This window comes from Sitodiplosis mosellana, unplaced genomic scaffold (assembly GCF_009176505.1).
Source record: "Sitodiplosis mosellana isolate CC-2019 unplaced genomic scaffold, AAFC_SMos_1.0 Smas_scaffold_5, whole genome shotgun sequence".
Lineage (NCBI taxonomy): Eukaryota > Metazoa > Arthropoda > Insecta > Diptera > Cecidomyiidae > Sitodiplosis > Sitodiplosis mosellana.
The window spans coordinates 4,175,675-4,195,266 of NW_022595248.1; the positions used below are offsets into that span (position 1 = coordinate 4,175,675).

Consider the following 19,592-nt stretch of genomic DNA (forward strand, 5'->3'; position numbering starts at 1 on the left):
TCAGAACGATACCCAGAAGCGATGCGTAATTTAGTGAGAAATCGTCGCCGATTGACAACACATTTTGACCTGTACGAAACGATGCGCGACTTAGCCGAATTGGAATCACTTGAATCGCATACAATTAACGAACATGCCAAAGAGCTCAAAGGAATTGAGCCAATGCCTCGTGGGATCAGCTTATTTTTACCCGTTCCAACGACAAGATCATGTTACAACGCTGCCATTTCACCACACTGGTGTACATGCCATGAACGAACTGATTTGACGCCAACCGATCCACGCGTCAGCGAAGTGGCTCGACTGATTGTGAGCCGAATGAATGACATGATCAAACCATATCCACAGTGTCGACGCTTACAATTGAACTCCGTTCTTAGTGCCAATTTAGAAACATCCAGTACGATCTTTCGAAATGTAACCAATCATTTCGTTGATGTCGCAGTCCGGCTACAAACACTGCCTGGTCTTGGTGAATTCGAAGCAACCGCTCGCATTCATGAAAACAATGACTTCGAATTGACCGGAACGATTAGCCGAACCAATTTGTATGGGAACCGAAGCTACTGCGTCAACGATTACAAAATGAAATTGTACTGTTTTTGTGAAAGTCTAGCATAAGAATGCATAATCGTTAGCTTACTTTGCACTGTGTGTATAAAATTCTTATTGAAGTACATTCAAAAATCTTTGATGACTTTCTTTCATTGAGTTGATTACAATAATTTACTGACAGTAAGTTGTCATTATACAGAAGAGCGCGGTTTATAGATTTATCACTTGTATCACCTATAATTACCACAGTAAACAAAAGTAACGCTAAATAGAAAAAATCAATGCAAAAATCAAATAAAAAGTCTCCTTTGAATGAAAAATGAATCGCTTCCATGCAGCTGTAATGAGACCGTAATTACAAGCTGCTTTCATAATTTTCCATGTTCATAACGTTTTTGTCTTACCCGAAGAGTTCAATCAGGTGTGAATCAGCAAATTGATACTTACCTTCAATATCTGTTTCTTTTTCACTCTCACAAATGCTGTCATTGAAATATCCGATACAAAGTTTGACTTTTTCTTCATACATATTCAATGAGTTCAGACTGAACCGTCCAGTATTGTGTATTGTTCCCATAAACTTTGTAACAATTTCTATGAAACGTTCTGTTTGCTACACGTTCTGTTGGCGACGCCAATGATAATGAATCCATTTAATGTCAAGTTCATATCAGTCACAGTATTCATGAAACCCCAAAATTCGTTCTCAATATTAACATACATTACCATATATGAAAGATAGACGCGAAAGATAGAAAACCGCGTCAGCGGTAAAAATCGATAAGATTGAATTGAGCTCGACCAAACGACACACCCAAACCATCACGAATGAATCGACTTTCTGCGTATTTTTTTCTATTCACCAGGAGACTGATTTGTTCAATTCTCTTCGGATTTTTTTCTGCCATGTGTACAATTGCTTCCCCAACTGCCTTTTGCATGCCTAATTGCGCGATTAACAATCATTTATGATGAGCTTGTTATTTGACTACCTAATGTGAATGATATAAAAAAAATGCGATTTCATTGGCGTCAGCGTTGCAATTAATTTGGTACATCAACCATAGTCATTAGAATAAAGTGTTGCACTCAACTATGGTATATTGTCATTCTGTTCGTTATGAATGCTAATTCATGCTCGCACGTGGAAACCCAGTTAAAAAATATATGTCGATGTAAACAAATAATTTCGGTTTAAGTCGTTCATTTCGTGAAGGTCGACTCAATGGCATCATAACATTCTGTACATTGTCTTGCTACGTTCAGTTCTCTTTCTATCCCTCTCTGTCTCTATTTCTCTCTATGAATGTTCTTACCTTCCGATGCATGTTGACACGTGCGTCAATTTATGAAAAAATTATATACCGTCATGCATATATCTACCTCTTAAGCATCTCTCTCATTTCCAAGCACTTTTATATTTAAAAGCAAGTTTCGTGGAACATTTTCAGGTACATTAAAGCGTTACAGCATCAACAAGAAACGGAACGTTTTTTTTTCGCACTGCAAAAAACGTCCTTGGAATTATTGATCAGACGATAATAATCGGTCATAAGCAGTAAGTTACAACGACATTTAAGACAAACAACAAGACATATTACGCATTTCAATGCACATATTGTATTATACATACCATGCATCATATAGCCGTAGCTATAGCCAACTACATATGAAATCAATGGGTAAAAGTACTACGTAGTTAGGAATAAAACCATTTGAAAATGCCAGTCTTTGTTTTGGATAAATGGGTTTCGGTACATTTGTGTTTTTTTTCTCGAATTGAAATAACATTTTTTTCGCATATCGCTGAGTGAGATGAATAACGACTGCATCGTCTGCTATTTTTATAAGCATTTTTTCCAACAGCATTTATCCATTTCCTTCCATACCCACGCTTCGTTTTATACAGCTATGAAATGTCGACGGTTGCGTCATACATTCCAAGTTTTCTATGTAAGGGGAGACTCGATTCTTGCGACGGTCAGGAATGTTTGCCAAACTCTTATTTCGACTCCGAATTCGTTTCATCATGTGAATAACTTATAATTAATTGAATGAGAGTGTATGTGAAGCATATTGTTGTCGGCATTGATTTGCTTTTCATTATTTTGAAAGGAGTTGAAATTTCTCGGATTCATTATTGCTTGAGACGAGAAGATGATGCCTCAATATGATGATGATGATTCAAAATCACTTATCTAATATATCAAGAAGATAAAAAGAATTGCAATGGTAATCCCGAACTTTTCCGTACCGTTGGCCTGCGTTGTCCGTAGGTACTTTTGGTTATTTTTTGTAAATTTTCTTGAAATAAAGGCAGTGAAAATATAATAATAAAAATGAAGTGAAGAATCGGTCACTTTAACTAAAACTTCGACAATTTTGTATTGGAGGTACCCGTAAACCGATTCTCATTGGCTTCAAACTTTCTGACGTTTCATTTTTTGGAGAAAAAATAAGATTCTGAAAGTTTCATGTTGATCGCATCTGCAGAAGTTTGGTTTTTGGCACTCAATTTTTTCCAAGAAAATTTCGACAAAAATTGAGGACAAAAAATCAAACTTCTGCAAATGCGATCAACATGAAACTAACAGAATCTTATTTTTTCTCCAAAAAATGAAATATCAGAAAATTTGAAGCCAATCAGAATCGATTAACGGGTACCTCCCATGCAAAAGTGTCGATTTTTTTAGGTGTTTCTTAGGGCAAGTACCCCAGGGTCAAATCGAAAATGGCTCATCTTCGAACTTAAACTAAGTTTTTCGGATACAACACTTTTGGCATTTCCAGATTTTGATTACCTCAATTATTTTTATAGTTATCGTGTTAACAAACAGCTACGACGACAACGACGACTGCACACGAACGGAAAAGTGTCTCAAAAAGTGGTTTTCTACGCGTTTCATGAATTTTTATGATGATCTAAGCTAATTTTACGGAAAAAAAATTCGGGACCAATTCCTATACTTTCCCTTGACACGTTGTGTACGGAAAAGTAAAATATTTACTACTAAGAATAACAAGATCTGTCTATGAAGTTATATACTCTACATATGTTTTATAGAGCATGCTGAGAACCCTGATATTTACATAATACCAATCCAATATAGCACCATTATACTGTCGACAAAATGGAAACTGGAGCTGGTTTGCCCAGTTTGTCAACTCGATAAATCTTGTGAATATCCAATTAAACGGAAATCGAATTAAGATTAGACGGATCAAATTAAACGAGGCGCGTGACGGGGCGTTTGTAAGTATTCACATCCCTTAAGAATCTCCATTATTTCTACGTAAGAGTTGAAATTGATGCGCAATAAACAAATTGGTATAGTTTTAACGATGATTTATTGCTAATTGACCCCATTTCCACTATCTTATGCTAAGCGGTTGGCAATTTTATTGAAACCTCCAGAAATTAATTCATCGAGAGATTGCTTTTTCCAGTTAAATGCTGTTTGCATTCGATCCAATTAAGACAAATTGCAAGTGGATGTGCATCGTGAATTGAAGCTCTTTAAAAGTTCGGATTCATCGAATCGTGTTTATATTTATGTTCATTATTATCCAAGAATATTTGCGCATATTGAATAGGAGTACAATCGTTGACCTCTTTTGATGGCGAAAACAACAACACAGCAGTTTTTTTTCAAATGCAATAATTTCGTTTGCATAACAAAAGGAAAGCAGCTTTTGCGTTTTTTTTTTTGGTTCCATTTATAAACAACAACAAAAAGTCTCAAACCATCCAAAAGAATGACATATTGTCGAAGTGGGAATGCAAGCATCGTAATATGCCACGTACGTTATTCGGGTCAGAATTATCAACTGTCGTGGAGTGTCATTTCACTTTTGAGCGGTATTGAAGATGAATTTTGCAATGAGATTACATGAGGTGATAAATCAATGGTGCGCATGTTGATATAATGACATAAATCTGTTTGAAATTGGTTATTACGATTCCTCCAATCGATTAACCAATGAAATAGTAAGCAAATGATATATTGGATGGCATGTTTTGGCCATAAAATGAATCATTTTTTCGATTACATGATGGAAATCAATTGTTTTTTTTCCAGTGTGAGTAGCAGACATTTTTCCAGAAATAATAAAATCATGACATGAAATCACTCATATCTTTTAGTCACACGTATGCAATTAAGCATTAAAATTAATATTTTGAACGATTTTCGTTTGCCTTTACACAAACGACGAATAATAAACAAATGTAAAAATAAACCATGTGCAAATACCAAGATAAAAGCGAGAAATATATAACCCAAAACACGCATATATTGACGTTATGATCACAATAACACGAAAATTTTCCATTCCGTCTTTTAGGTGGCTCCGATCTGTGCGATCTGTTGCTGTTATTATTGTTTCATAGCGAATCTAAAGCTTGCTTAGTGGCTGTGTATCAAACTTTCTTTTTTTTTGAGGGAATGCGTACTAACGTGATGAAATGACGTTATTTTAGGCCTATGTGCGTCGTACGTATTACACGGGGACTGTGTCAAGAGTACACAAGTTTTTGTACGGGTTCCGTGCTAGACAGTGGAAAAGTTTTTATACGCTCGCTATTGCCGTTGTACACAAACTACTTTTTCTCTGTCTGGACATGGCCAATCACAAAAGAGTGGTTCTTGACCAATATCTTTGTTGAACAACAAGCAAAACAAATGACGACAACATCGTAAAAACGACAAAGAAAAAAATGTTATAATATATAAATAAATTAATGAAAACTCCGGACATTCGTAGCGAGCTACCTGTTTTATAACACCCAAAAGAAAAGTGGAAAAGGAACTTTCGTGTTATGTTAACAAAACACTCCTTCCGACTATGACTTTGACACAGTCAACAAATCAATGGGACACTTGCATGCAAAGCCTACAAAAGGAAATGGTGCCGTACAACATTGATGAAGGCAAAGTAATCGAATGAATCGACCAATACCGCATATTGAATGAATACTATTTGATAACAACAAACGTTTCCTAAAGAGAAGTAGCGCATAGACGGCAAATTTAGCTGATAAAGGCAAAATTTGTGAATAACTTCAACCTAAGAAGGGCTTATCTCCAGACAAATAAAACAAAGACAGAAAAACAAATGTACAATGAGATAGTAGAAATGTCCCATTTTGAATTCAATGGACTGTGGTCAAACCGATTGACTATAGGAAAAAGTAAACGGAAAGGGAAATTGAAAAATATTGCTGAGATTCTTAGTTCGAGAATTGTTCGAATAAATTATTGAATACATTTATAGGATGACTATGGATAAAAACACATATAAAACCGTATAAAACCGACAATTCCTGACCTATCCCCACACGGCAACACTGTGCCATCATTTCAAAATGTTCTAAGATACCTCCTAATAAATATTCATAAAAAATCGGCATTATCGTCTAGCATTTTTTATTTCCAAACCTATTGGAATGGCTCTGATGACCGGTTCCAAAATGAGGAATCTCAAATTGATATTCTCAGTTCTGACGCAGAAAAAAGCTAGATATTACGACACATGTCGAACACATGAAGTTCGTATGTGATCACGCATCGTCTGGGTGATTATCGGCTTAATCATTATTCGCAATATATTTTCAACAGTCATGGGGGCTTTCGATATTTATCATGAAATCAGCGAGGCTACGTCTGTTCCGTGAATACTGACACAAACCATACGGTTCAATCGTTTAGCACAATAAATCATACACAAATTGTTTAGTTTAATTACGTGCGTCGCGACGCAACGCGACGCGTGGCTACGGGGCTGATCACCTTTTTTGTTCCCATGAATCAGTGTCACTTTTTTGTTCATTCAATTCAATTGTTTTACTTTCACTTGAAATAAGTTTTCCGAATCGAGTGACTAAAGCGCAAACGCGATAACCGGTTGATGACGAAGAACGTAGTTTTCGATCGATATAATTAATTTGAACGAAAATGTGTGTGAATGGAATCTTTTTGCTGAGAAGATTACTTAACACATGCAAAAGACCCAATAAATTCAATCGAGTTAATGGAGTAATGCACTATCTATTGCGCAACATTTTATTTATTTTTACAACTCACTTCTATTTTGGTCGGAAGAAAAAATGCCATGAATAAAAAATGCGAGCTATAAATAAACTGTGTTACGATTTTTCTCCTCACATTTCGCGCTGAAGCTGATTCATGTTTTCGTTTTGGAATGGACGCGACTTTGAAAAATGATTCGGTCGGCGTTTGATTTCGGCGTCGTGGTTTCAATGTTTTATTTTTAAGACAAACAAATGACGTGTTGTTATTTTTATTTTTACATTCATTTTTTTTTTTGAGAAAAATTGAAACTTTTTAGACAACGAATGGCCAAACTCCGGAGTTTTGAACTGAAAAAAAAACAAGAAAAATGAAAACAAACATCTTGAGTCTAGTATTTTGTTACCAAGGTCAAGGACATACGTGTACATAAAAGTTGGTAAACGGCATTTAGCCAAAAACCTTTTCGTTTTGATGAAGTACATTCTAGAAGAAGAAGCCCATACATTTGTTTTCGAAATGTAAAGAAAAAACAAACAATCAGCATAAGCAGAGTGAAATTGCAGCCCATATATCGCTTCTATACTGAAACCAGACACAGCTTGGCTAACGATTTCTCGAGCTAAAAGCAAAAATAATCAGTTCTCATATGAAATTAATTCCTGACTGCATAAACAATGTGCAAAACAACCATTTTCATGTAATTTATTGAATTAACGCGGATTTCTTAACGTTTAAAAATAAGTAAAATGCACGGCAAAACGACAGGCGGTTCAGAATGACATTTCTGAAAGTGAGAATGAAAATTAGAACGGGAAGCCAACAGTACGATGGAGATACAAATAAGAACACACAGCAATTTATTGTATAATTGTCATATATTTCGATAATAAACTTGAATTGTACAAGAAAAAGAAAATGAACAATCAAATCTTGTAGAAGTTCAAGACCGAAATCATTTATTAAAAGTAAACACAGATTTTGTTGATAATTATAACAACGAATAAAGTGTATCGGTAATTTATTTGCAGAAAAATGATCGTCAATGGCTTTGCTGGCCGATGACTTGATGACGGAATGACATGATGTTAATTTCGACGAATTATCGATGAATTTGACGTTAGGATTGCGCCATTCGAAAGAATTTTTACATATATTATAATCGATCGCTTTAAATTGTCTGTACAATGATGATGGATTTAACATTTTACAATATATGCGATATGACAAATTCATATGCTGTTCTTAAATAATTTCATGTCTGATTTGACCGGATATTCGAATCTTACGACTATCAAACTCAATGTCGGTTCGTTGAAGAAAGAAAAAAAATTAAGTAACTAAATATACACTTCTATCAAATACAATTTTGATGGTGGTACGATATATACTCGAAATTCGAATTTTTTCATCAGTTCAGGGGCTTATTAATTTCTAATGCTTAATAGTTTGTGTGACAATTGATTCTAAATTTTGATGCGGTCTATTTTTTATTCCTTCTTGATAAAAAGTTAATTTTTCAACAAAAAAAATTTCAACGGAAATATTCACTGTGAATCCAATGAAAGAAAAAAAATTGTTCCAGTTGGTTGAAACTTGATAAGAATTTGTTATGCTTGGATATTGCAAAAGAGACTGAAATTAAAGATAACCGAAATAACCTCTAAACAGTACGAGCTAAACTAAAAGCTAAAAATGTCACTATACGTCTAAATTGAGAGCCTACGAACAGTTGCCAGTACAAGTATTGTGTCGAATGTTGTTACCGTTCGAATCGTTCAAATCAGTTTGGTGTGAGCGAACGTGATTTAGCGACGCATTGAAACACTTGCACACATGCATCAGTCGAATTATTTTATGGTTTTGTCACGCATTAAACAGTCATTTTCGAGTTTCATTCAGTTCATTATTATTCATTTCTTGTTATCAGTTCATATCGCACTTATTTTGTTCTTGAATAAACAAGGCTCTCATTTCATGTTCCAACTGAAATTATTTTGAACACAAAATTTCACTCACACAAACACTCGATCGCTTCGAATCGAAAAACAAAGTCTTACAAAAACTCACACATTTTGTCAAATGTTCTTTGTTTGTGGTTTGAGATGTGATTATTTCGTGGTTTTACTGCAGAGTTGCTAAACGTCGTATAATAATTACGAATTATTATCACAGCTTCATGGAATCAAAAATGGTTTGTTTGGCACACCTATGATGAACTTATTCGATTCCGCGTAATCCGCTTGACATGAGGCTATCACGTTAATCCAATAATGTTCTCTTCTTTGTTTGGTCTCTGAACAATAAATTCACTTCTAGCAACAAAAAAAAATTGCAATCACAGAATGGTTGAATCGAATTTTCATTCTCTCACGATAGAACATCTTCCGTCACCAAACAAAAACACTTGCACAAACATTCTCACCGGGTTCGTTTCATCTGTATATTTACGCACTGAACTTAATAGAATGGGTTGAATTGGTTTTACACTAGACGCTTGGAGTGGTGTTATTTTCTGATATTGAGCAGCATTTTCGATGGATGTGTTTCTGAGGTTGAATCAGTTACTGCAAATGTAGCACCATCATCATCAGAAAAAATTGAAGAAAAAAAAATGCAATCAGCTCTTACAACAACACGCTTCAGTTCAAGGCATTGTGTGACCGATTAAATTCACGGATTTTGTCTTCGATTTGTGGCGTCAATGCATTGGCCATATCACGAAAGTGGGCATCATGCGTTTGTACATACTTATTCATGATAGCATCACGAAAACGGACCATGTCATAAATTTCGGGCGAATTTTTGTATTGCATCCGTGATGGTACACTTCGGGCCGGATGTTGACTACCATTTGTCGCCGACTATATACACAGTATTACACACCGTGCGGTAATTTGGGTTTTACAATTTCAGTTTTAGAGATTTGATTCGAAATTCGCATTGAAACGGTTGCACCGATGAAATGAGAAAAAAAAGAGAAGAGAAAAAGAGAACTTGATTAGTTTCGGTGGATGTGAGGACGATGACAAAAAAGATGATGATGCTTTAGATGAACTAGTTTGGTCGCACTGGCTTTTATTAGAACACACACACAAACACACACATTTGCGCGCGTACAAGGAAAAAATTAAATAATTTTATTTTCTCATTTTATTCGCGTTTCGCGTGAACAAAACCAGAAAAGAAATTAACTTAACTTTGTCTTGTTTTCACCAGTTTTCTCGATTGATTCACATGCATCGCGATTGTGTGATCAAAGAAACAACAACAACAAATAGACCGTAGAAAAATCAATACATTACACGTACATTGCCTTTAAGTGACAATTCACCGAATTTCAGCTGTGCTTTCGTTAGATTTTTCGAATTCATTTTCGATGTGGTGAAACCTTAATATCTTGTACCAAATTTTTCTCGTTCGTTCGTGAACTGCACGAATGTATCATAGGAATTTTCCACTGTAATTTCGTACGCTGTGCAATCTGTTTTTTTCTTTCGACTCTGCAGCAGTGTATATGCTGAAAGCGATGATGACGACGACCAGTCAGCAAAAGTAAATGGCAAGAAATAACTTTATAGACAGTGTTGCGACGAAGGGGAAGAAGGAGACATGCAATAAATAGTGTCTTTTCGCTAACTGTGTGTTTGCCTTTCGACGCGATAATTTTTGTGATTTTTTCCCCTTAAAAAAGAACGCACTTTTGACTATGGTTTGCTTTAAAAACTCGTAGCAAATGTAAGATTTGTTAATTGATTAGGAAAACTCAGTGTTATGAATAAAAGATTTGAGTAGAAAATTTTTTTTCTATCTTCGACTGACCGAACTTGAACTGTGTCTTATCGACTCGAACGTTCCAGAATGACTGAATGCGGTTCGGCTGCCGACGATTGCTTATATCGTTTAACCGACTTGGTTGTTGCGTTTGTAGTGAGGTGCCGACCGCAGTTGGATAGACGGTACCGTGAGACAAAACGTTCGCACGCACTAGAACGCAAGCTATAATTTGCACATCAGCTGAACGAACGAATGCCAACGAGATGGGCACCAATGCACAACAAAAAGTAGAGAGAAAAAAAAAACAAAACAAAATACTAGCATCGATTCGGCTGAGCTGTTTGATTCGTAGCGTTTCACACAAACTCAGTGGGCTATATCCTGCCGCTACAGTGCATGCCGCTACGGTACGTGCTTGACGGGCATCCGGCAACACCATGCATGTTGTCTATGCATTTCGCAAACATTTACCCAAACACACTTGGTTTTCGTTCTTCAGCCAATAGAAAAAAAAATGAATGTGCAACGAATGCACATTGTCGATGCAAAAAGACACTGCAATCGAATGATGCGATTGTACTTTTCATTGAGCCACGTATCTCCAGTCAACGCTTATGTGTGTCTATTTTTATCACAGTACACAATGAATCGGAAATCTCGATACATAGTTCGCTGCTCGCTTTATTTGAATTGTGATTCTTCTTTTTCCATTCGCAATCTATTGTACGGTCCTTTACCCATTACAAAGTTCACTTAGCACATCTCTAGATCATCGTTGCGAAGCATGAATGAAAATATGAATGGAAGTTTCTTCTTTTTGAATGAGAATGTTTATTTTTGGATTTGTTTTTTCAGCGTTTTTGAATTTTCGAGATTTTTTTTACCTTTTTTGTTCCATATTTTTCGATGAATTTTCACTTTTTTTAAAAGAATTACTTTCAATCGAGTTGAAATCACTAGTTTTGTTTATAAATTGCACAAATCGCCTTCCATCAGCTATCCCAACACCACAATAAAACACATTCCATTTCAATTTTGCCGCTCGCTTGCGACGCTCCGTATGCGAAATGCGGCGAAAGTTCGCTACTTTCGAACATCAGCGAGCCGCGTGCGGCGAATTCGCTACTGTCAAACGAGTTCGATTGTTTTTTATGATGCCAATAAAAAAAAAGACGGCGTTTGTTGTTCTTCACACCAACAAAACCCATCACACGAATTTTTCGCCAAAAATTCCATTTTTATCTAACTAACCGCGGTGAAACTGTTCTTTTTGCATATATTTAGTATTTTGAAGGTGAAATCCAGTTAAAATTGTTGAATGTGAGTGGGAAAATTGAGGTTTTGTTTTTATTGTGAGTAATTCTTGACGCTCACACATACACAGACGAAGAACAGTGAACGAGAACAGTGGAATAAGCTGTAACGATATGGAACAGTCCGAAAAATCTGAACAACCAGAGGAGGTGATTGAAGATCTCAGCGTTAAAAAAGTGGATGTGGAAAAATCCGAGGAAAAAGATTCAAATGATGATGTGGAAATCATTAGTGATGACAAGGAAGTAGAAGAGACTGAGGAAAATGAAGCAAAAGAGGAGGTAGAAAAAGAAGAAGAACTAAACAAATCGGAGAACGAAAACAAAGAGGTGGAAGCGAAAGCAGCCGAAGAAACACCATCGAATGAAGAAAAAGAAGAAGAGCAAAAAGAGGAGAAAGAGAGTGAGACGGCAACAGAAACAGCAGCAGCTGCAACACCTGAAAAGGATCACGACAGTGACATTCCAGACGATGACAATGATGAGGTTGTGTGAAATGAATTGAGTTGTTTTTTGGAACAAATTTGATTAAATTTTAAATTTTTTTGTACAGGATAATGAAGATGGACCGAAATTGGAGTTCCATGTCGGCCGAACGGTTACACTTCAAATGTTGTTGGCCGCCAAATTGCTGGAACCAGGCCCAGCTGCAATGAGCATTGAATATTTGGTGAGAAAAGAATTGGTTTTCTGAAAAGATGCGTTGAAATTCGTCAATCAAACGAAAAATGAGCAATTCTACATGTATCAACTAAAAATCACTAAATCAATTCATTTTCATTTTCTTTGAAGGGTCAAAAATTCGTAGGTGATTTACTTCCCGACGGTCGAATTAAATCCGTTGAAACAGAGACAATCTTCTGTTCGCCCAGTGCATGGTCAATGCATTGCAAGCGAATTATCAATCCAGAGAAAAAATCGGGCTGTGGATGGGCATCAGTGAGATACAAAAACAAAAAATTAGATGCCATCAAAACCACATACTTGAGAAAATGTCAACTTCAAAAGGACTCCAATCTGAGTGATGACGGTGTGTTTTTCCATTATTCTTTTCAAACTTTACATTTTCTTCGAAATCTTCAATTTCTTCAAATCTTACATTTTTTTTACAAATATTTACATAAGATTTCATTGATTCCATCCATTGAAAATAGGTGACGTTGAAATAATTGAAACGAAGCCCGGCTTACCAGAGCTTGAAATCAAACGTATTGTTTTACCTTTCAACACAGTGAACAATCGGAATATTGTGCAGTGAGTTCCTTTTTCGAAGGATTTTAAAGTCAATTTTTCACTCAATAAAATCTGTTTCCGTTCAAATAGTGATCCAAATACACTGGTAGAGACAGCTTCATTTGTATCGCTAAATAAACTGCAACCATTTATGGTGTCAATCACAACATCATCGGTGCTATTGATGGACTTCCATTGTCATTTAACAAAGCAAGAAGTGTGCGGTTATTTGGGTGGAAGCTGGGATAATAACACTCAAAGTGAGTAAAATGCCATTCGCAACATTTTTAGGCTTCAATATGATGTTTTTTCTACTTCAATCTGATATTCTCTCATTTCAATCTGAACATTTTGCGAGTTTACTATTGAATTTATTTTTTCCTCTTCAGCATTGGCAATAACACATGCATTCCCCGTTCGTAACACTCGCCATGATCGTCATTATGCCATTGAGATCGAGCAACAAATCCAACGTAATATGTTGAAGCGAAACTTGATTTTAGTTGGTTGGTATCACAGTCATCCTCGTATCGCTGCGCAGCCAACGCTTCGCGATTGTGATGCGCAACTTGAGTATCAAATCAAAATGTGTGGAATATCAGATGAAACGTACACTCCATGCGTTGGATTGATTTGTTCTCCGTATTACTCGGATAATCTGTCATTGGAATCGAGTATAACAGCATTCTGGGTTGTTCCACCGGCTGAAAATCGCCCTTTGGAATACGGTCGCCCGCTGTCAATGCAATTTTCCGTATCACAGGATCTTGAAATGTCGGAACACATCCGAACTGAAATGGTGCTAGCAATCGATTACTATCGACAGTTTGAAAATGAAATGGTCAATTTCGAAGCAAAATACGATGAAGATGTGACCTTTATTGAAAAATTGAAAACAACACTGTACTCGAAATTCCCACGCGAACAAAATGATTTTGAATTTTGGAATTGGTTGCGACAAAATCTAGGCTTGCCGCCAGAAACGGAATTCTGTCCACCGAAACTGTGGTCAACACGTAATGAACAAAATGCTTCTTTAGCTGATACAAGCAGCGATACGGATAAGGTTGAAATTGTTGAACCACCAGCTCCAACTATCGACAGTAACGTAATATGCATCGATGTGGACATGAAAGAGCCGGAAATTGTTGAAATCAAAGATGATGACAGACCAGATATTATAACACCAGCAAATCTATCTGCTGCCATTGAGAAGGATTTAAAGGATGAAAAATTATCGATTCGATCGCTTCAAGAACAATTGAAATTGCCGTCGGGATTGAATATGACTCCATCGCCGATTTCTTCGATTCCGATTTTGCAGAAACCGTCGAAGAGTACCTCGAGTCCAAGTACGACAACATCGAATAATCCGGTGCCACTTGTTTCACCACGCGACAGTCCAATTTCAACGCCATCCAATTCGGCCAGCCCAGCAATGAAATTCGATATTCGTCCACCAGCCACACCATCTCCAGCAAAATCGGATGCATCCTCAACACGCAATCGTAACTCACCATTGCCGGCCAATTTGAGCAAGTATCCTGCTTATCACAATACTCCAACGTCAACAAAATCAAGTAATGGAAATTATTCATAGAATTTAGCTTTTTTATGTGAATCATCTTATTAATAAAAACGTCTTCAATTTCAGGTTCCATTTCAAATGATCCAACAATGGCGGCCACAAAAGCAATGGAAGAATTATTAGCTGCCAGCTTCCCCGGCGGTAAATTCTCCTATTCGTCCGATTATGCAGCACTATTGCAACAAGCCTCGACTAAAGACCTAACCGCAGCGGCCAATCTCCTATCCTCAACTCCATCTGGTGATAAGCATACTTCAGCTTTGGCAACTGCTTTGGATCCATCAACGAATATGAAAGATTTCTTCTCACAATTGGAGAAAAGTACTGAGCTCAGCTACTTATTGCAGCAACAGTATCAATATCCTGGTTTAAGCGGTCTGACTCACATGAACCAAGGCTCGAATTCAACATCGAATGCACAAGCAAGCACTCCAAAATCCACGAAACATTCAAAACGCAATTCGCGCTCTTCGTCAAACTCTTCTGCGGTGCAGCGAAACTTTGAAGATGAATTCAAGAGCGAAGCAAGCAAAATGAATGATCCATCGTTGAGTGCGTATGAATCTTATGCCAAGTTACTGATCAATCAAGCGGAGGCACTGAATGCAGCTGTTGCGCATCAAAATTACAGTGAAATTTCATCGATTGCATCGGCAATAAATACTTTGCCTACAAATACGTCCGTGAGTGCAATGTCATCATCGTCGACGTCATCGCGAAAATCTCGCAAGTCATCGACAGCCACTCAGCCGATTTCATCGATTTCACAACAGCCATCACTTGCCGAACTCAGCCAATTATTGCATGGATCATCAACATCGAGTTCGAAAATGCAAGAATTGCTGCGACAAATGGAGAGTTCCGCATCCGGTTTGAACATTAAACCGACTTCAAGCCAGAGTCAGAAGCAACAACAGAAACAACAGCAGCAGCAGCAGCAGCAACAACAACAACAACAACAGCAACAGCAGGCGCAGCAACAACATTTGAATTTGTTGTCATCGATGCAACAGCAGTTGAGCCAACCAAGCAAAGGATCATCTGGTGGTTCGTCAAAGAGCAAGCAACAAGCACAAAACAACGCCATTTCCGATTATATGACGTTGTTGTCACAAGCAAAACTTCCAGATTTGGCTTCATTGATGGCTCAATCGTATGGCAGTAGCGACGGTAGCATGCCATCCGCAGCTGAACTGTCTATGTTACTCCAACCACAACAGTACGATCAACGTGGAATGGGCAAAAATGCCGATTTGGCATCGTTGAATGCATCAATCGATATGCTTGGCAATCTATTCTCTTCGAACAAAAGTGCGGCCGATTTGAATTCACTCCTATTTCCTCAAAGTGGAAAAGGCGGTCCATCGCAAGCTGACATTTCGAGTTTCCTAGCGGCTGCCGGACATCAATCCATGAATCCACCAGCATCGCAATCATTTTCATCATCGAAAAGTTCGGCACATACCAATCCGTACTATTCACAGTCGGCCGCTGCATTGGACAAAGCACAACAAGACTTGCTTGCATTGTACAACAACAATCCGATTTCATCGTCGATGGCCGGTGGTGGCAGCAACAAATACCCAACCATTCCAGATCCATTATCGAAATCAACATTGGCTGCTAACAACATGTTCATGAATCCATCGTCAATTTATGCAAAATTACAACAAGACGCATTGAATGCAATGATCATGAAACCACCGTCAAAGGCAAGCTCAAAGGGTGAATCAAAATCACGTGAGACATCCGAATCGCCGGCATCACGCATTATGCCTTCACCGTCTTCGACTCCATCACCATCGGCTAAGCATAACTTCAGTGCCGTTGATCTAGCCGTGTCGAGCGTGAATCAGGCACGGTCCTCGTCACGATCACCACACAAAAAACAATTTTCGATATCAGATTTGGTCTCACCACCACCGTCGAAAATGATGAAATTCGCTGACAGCTTCGCACATGACGATAAGGATGTACTAAATCTATCCGGCAACAGTTCCGATAAATGAATTTAGACTATTTGCAGTATTCAAAACTACTATTTTTTTTATCCTTTGAAAAGTATTCAACTAGAGTGTAGTCAAACTTAGATGTAGATTTTCATCGTTCGAATTTAGCCAACATCAAAATTCGTTTATATTTATTTTAATCCTATTTTAGATTTTTTTTTTTTCAAAACAAAGTGTTTGCATGAGAGGTCGTCGTCATTTATATTTGACGTGTAATTTTGTATTGAAACTGTATTGTGTTTTTAATACCGAGCCTAAATCTCTTTTTTTTATATATATTTTAGATTCATCCCCTGTCAATTTAGTCGAAAGTATTATTTTTCGTTTTATTTTATTGTAGCTGACAAGTAAGTTAATATCTGTACTCGTCTAAATAATTATTATGGAATAAATTATCTTTAGCAAATGAAATGTGGACATTTTTGGTCATTTGGAAGAGAAAAAGAAGTTGATCTGAGGCGAATATCTTTCTCAATCTGAGGTAAGGCATTGAAATGAAATTGAGTGAAAATGAATAGAAACCTGCTTTTGATGGAGAAAAGAAAAGAAAGAAAGAAAGTTAATCTAAAAAGAATTTCTTCTAATGAAAATTAGTTGATAAATACCAATATTTCTTCGAAATTCCCTAAAAACCGGTGTAAATAATTTGTATGCGGTTTATGACTACGGTTTTCGAATTTCACCCAATGTTCGAATCCATGTTCGAAACTCGTTCAACGCGAAGTGAAGTTCGTTGATTTTGACACTTCGAAATGTCAAACACACAGAATTTCTTTGAAACACAAACCATTCGGACTGATACAATTGAACTGCGTGTTTTTCGGTACAAAACGCCGCAACAAAACAATTCTAACTTGTGATAGCTCATAAGAAAAAGTTTCTATCGGTCACACAATGTTGTCGTCAAAGATTGAACAACTCATAGTCATACTGGAAAACCAGGAACTTGACGTAAGTATCTTAAAATTCCTTATTTCATAAATTACACATTCTATGGTGCAAATTGTGCAAAAAAAAATTTCCTTGCAAAAATATAACTTTCTTCTATGCGATTTTTGCAGTCACCAAATGGAGTCACACCACAGTTGTATGCCGAGTTGATGGCCGCTTATCTCTACAAAAACGATCTGTAAGTAATTACTACACAAAATATGATTTTCTGTTCATGTTTCACATTTGGTACCGCTGATGCGTCATCAGAAAACAAAAACAAACGTTACCCTTGTTCACCGTTTTCTTTGTTCATTCAGTTCGAGCGCTCGGTTTTTGTGGAAGCGGATCCCATTGAATGTGAAAACGGGCAATATTGAACTGGAAAAGATTCACAGCGTTTACATCTGCTTGTGGAACAATGACATCGCCGGCTTCTTCAAAATCATCAACTACGAATGGTCAAATAACATCGCCGAACTTATGTTCGAACTGCGAGGTTGGTACAACACACAATTTCAATGCAAACGATTTGCTTCATCATTTTACGTTTTTTTTTGTCTTTTCTGTCTTTTTTTCACTCTTTTGAATTTTGGATTCACATTGAAATTCCAGAAAAGACGTACAAAGAGACAGTGGATTTGATTGCCAAAGCGTACACGTCACTCTTTGAAGACTTCATATGCAACATGTTGAATCAGACGCCCGATGTTATAACGGAGCTGTGCAAAAATTTGGAATGGGAAATTGAAGACGGCAACTATCCACGCTTGATTAAACCACGACGCCCACCCGATGCCAAAGTCAACACGGAATCTGCTGAAAATCTCCTGGCCAAATTGACGGACTTCGTTTCGTTCTTGGAAAATTGAAAATTAACAAGCATCGATCGCATTTAATTAACTCTCTTCGCGTAAGTCGCAAAATTCGAATAAAACTGAACACTGAAGCCACACATTTAATGTAAAAAAAAATACAATCATTACTTAAGTAAAGATTCAAAACCAAAATAAATATTTCCGAAAAAAAAACGAAAAAAATATCTTTGAAAAATTGGATTGTTTCTTCTCTAAACGCACACTTTACAGCCGAGCACATCTTTATATATGGAGAATAGAAATATTTTCATTTCCTAGCCTTTCTTGTCATCGATTTTTTTTCCAAGAATTTAAAAGCCCCGAAGGATCATTCCGCCTGAGAGATGACAACAATAACATTAACATGAGAAGGTGGAATTCCAATCTCCGTTAACCCGAAAACATGTCATCAAATCGATATTATCAAGGGGGACGGAACACCAAGTGTCAAAGTTTGTTTTTTCTTTGTTCAACACTCGTAATATGAGTGTTAACACACAAGTTTAAGACACTTAACATGCATCGACCGTGAATGCACATCGTTTAATGGTAAAACTTGTGTCTTTAGCGAACCACCATCATCTCTATTTGAGACATTAACAAAACAGACGCTCGTTTTCACCAGATAACGTTGAATGTTTGTGCCAAAACTCTGCAAATGTCATTTCTTATTTCGTTTTATTTTCGGCACACCAATTTTTTTTAGTGTCTTTCTGAGAGAGACTCTCTGTGTGTGTTGTTATTTTGTAGCATTTTTCTGGTCGCTTACTTCGGCACTTTCGCAACACATTAATAGCAACAATAATCATTGAGCATTAACGAAGTGGCAACATCGACATTGTTGTGTGTATCTAAGTGTGATGCGAGAGCATTGAAGCTAATGACCGAATGATGAATACCACGACCACGTTCTTCTAATATTCCAAGCGTAAATGCCGAAAAGTTGTGCGCCCCGTTGGATTTTTGCTTGACTGCACAAAGTGCACACGCACACATACAACCAGCAGAATGGCCGTCCGTGTTGAGTTTAAACGGCAACGATTACAAATTCACAGCGAAACATTATCTTGTGCTTTGAAGACATTTTGGCATGAAGTAAGATCAAATTTCATGCAAGGTTTGAGTGCATGAACTAAATACCACCAAAAATAATAATCATATTTCGCCAACTCAAATTACTTTCGAAATATTATGTCTATTTCGTTGGGCTCGTTTTTTTTCTGTCCGGCATGAATTAAATTCACAGCAGCTATTTCGCTAAAGACTTGAACAACAAGAATAACATCAACAGCATCAAAAGT

The 19,592-nt window shown here is 37.0% G+C and overlaps 4 protein-coding genes and 1 long non-coding RNA gene across 6 annotated transcripts in view; 3 read left to right on the forward strand and 2 right to left on the reverse strand.

Moving 5' to 3' along the window:
• Nucleotides 1-756, forward strand: part of LOC129567069 (uncharacterized) — a 4,170-nt gene extending 3,414 nt beyond the window's left edge. Inside the window, exon 3 of the mRNA XM_055443608.1 lies at nt 1-756. This exon is cut by the window's left edge and continues 1,337 nt beyond it. Coding sequence (XP_055299583.1) covers nt 1-621 — 621 coding nt within the window. The 3' untranslated portion in view covers nt 622-756.
• Nucleotides 1-1,208, reverse strand: part of LOC129567071 (uncharacterized) — a 13,131-nt gene extending 11,923 nt beyond the window's left edge. The window contains exon 1 of one of the 2 annotated variants that reach the window (XM_055443610.1): nt 1,003-1,208. In XM_055443610.1, the coding sequence (XP_055299585.1) occupies nt 1,003-1,080 (78 nt within the window). In that variant the 5' untranslated portion in view covers nt 1,081-1,208. The remainder of the gene's footprint in view (nt 1-1,002) is intronic. The other variant, XM_055443611.1, reaches the window with a different exon arrangement.
• A 6,235-nt stretch (nt 1,209-7,443) lies between these two features.
• On the reverse strand, nt 7,444-10,779 carry LOC129567074 (uncharacterized). Its single transcript, XR_008687812.1, has 2 exons — nt 9,896-10,779; nt 7,444-9,448 (listed from the first exon to the last, which is right to left on the reverse strand). It is a non-coding gene; the product is annotated as an uncharacterized LOC129567074 (long non-coding RNA).
• Nucleotides 10,780-11,472: 693 nt separating this feature from the next.
• Nucleotides 11,473-16,915, forward strand: LOC129567067 (MPN domain-containing protein CG4751). The gene is made up of 7 exons (XM_055443606.1): nt 11,473-12,160; nt 12,228-12,344; nt 12,467-12,704; nt 12,829-12,928; nt 12,998-13,167; nt 13,297-14,487; nt 14,562-16,915. Exons 1-7 carry the CDS (start codon nt 11,789-11,791, stop codon nt 16,502-16,504), a joined length of 4,131 nt encoding a protein of 1,376 aa, XP_055299581.1. The 5' UTR covers nt 11,473-11,788; the 3' UTR covers nt 16,505-16,915.
• A 351-nt stretch (nt 16,916-17,266) lies between these two features.
• Nucleotides 17,267-18,474, forward strand: LOC129567068 (COP9 signalosome complex subunit 8). The gene is made up of 4 exons (XM_055443607.1): nt 17,267-17,455; nt 17,566-17,633; nt 17,755-17,933; nt 18,050-18,474. The coding sequence occupies exons 1-4, from the start codon at nt 17,399-17,401 to the stop codon at nt 18,304-18,306; spliced, it is 561 nt and encodes a 186-aa protein (XP_055299582.1). The 5' UTR covers nt 17,267-17,398; the 3' UTR covers nt 18,307-18,474.
• Nucleotides 18,475-19,592: the final 1,118 nt, after the last annotated feature.

Coding starts and splice junctions, on each gene's coding strand:
- LOC129567067 (XM_055443606.1), top strand. CDS start 11,789: ATGGAACAGTCCGAAAAATCTGAACAACCAGAGGAGGTGATTGAAGAT. Junction 13,168..13,296: donor CTGGGATAATAACACTCAAA/GTGAGTAAAATG, acceptor TTTCCTCTTCAG/CATTGGCAATAACACATGCA. Junction 14,488..14,561: donor TCCAACGTCAACAAAATCAA/GTAATGGAAATT, acceptor CTTCAATTTCAG/GTTCCATTTCAAATGATCCA.
- LOC129567068 (XM_055443607.1), top strand. CDS start 17,399: ATGTTGTCGTCAAAGATTGAACAACTCATAGTCATACTGGAAAACCAG. Junction 17,634..17,754: donor TATCTCTACAAAAACGATCT/GTAAGTAATTAC, acceptor TTGTTCATTCAG/TTCGAGCGCTCGGTTTTTGT. Junction 17,934..18,049: donor ACTTATGTTCGAACTGCGAG/GTTGGTACAACA, acceptor TTGAAATTCCAG/AAAAGACGTACAAAGAGACA.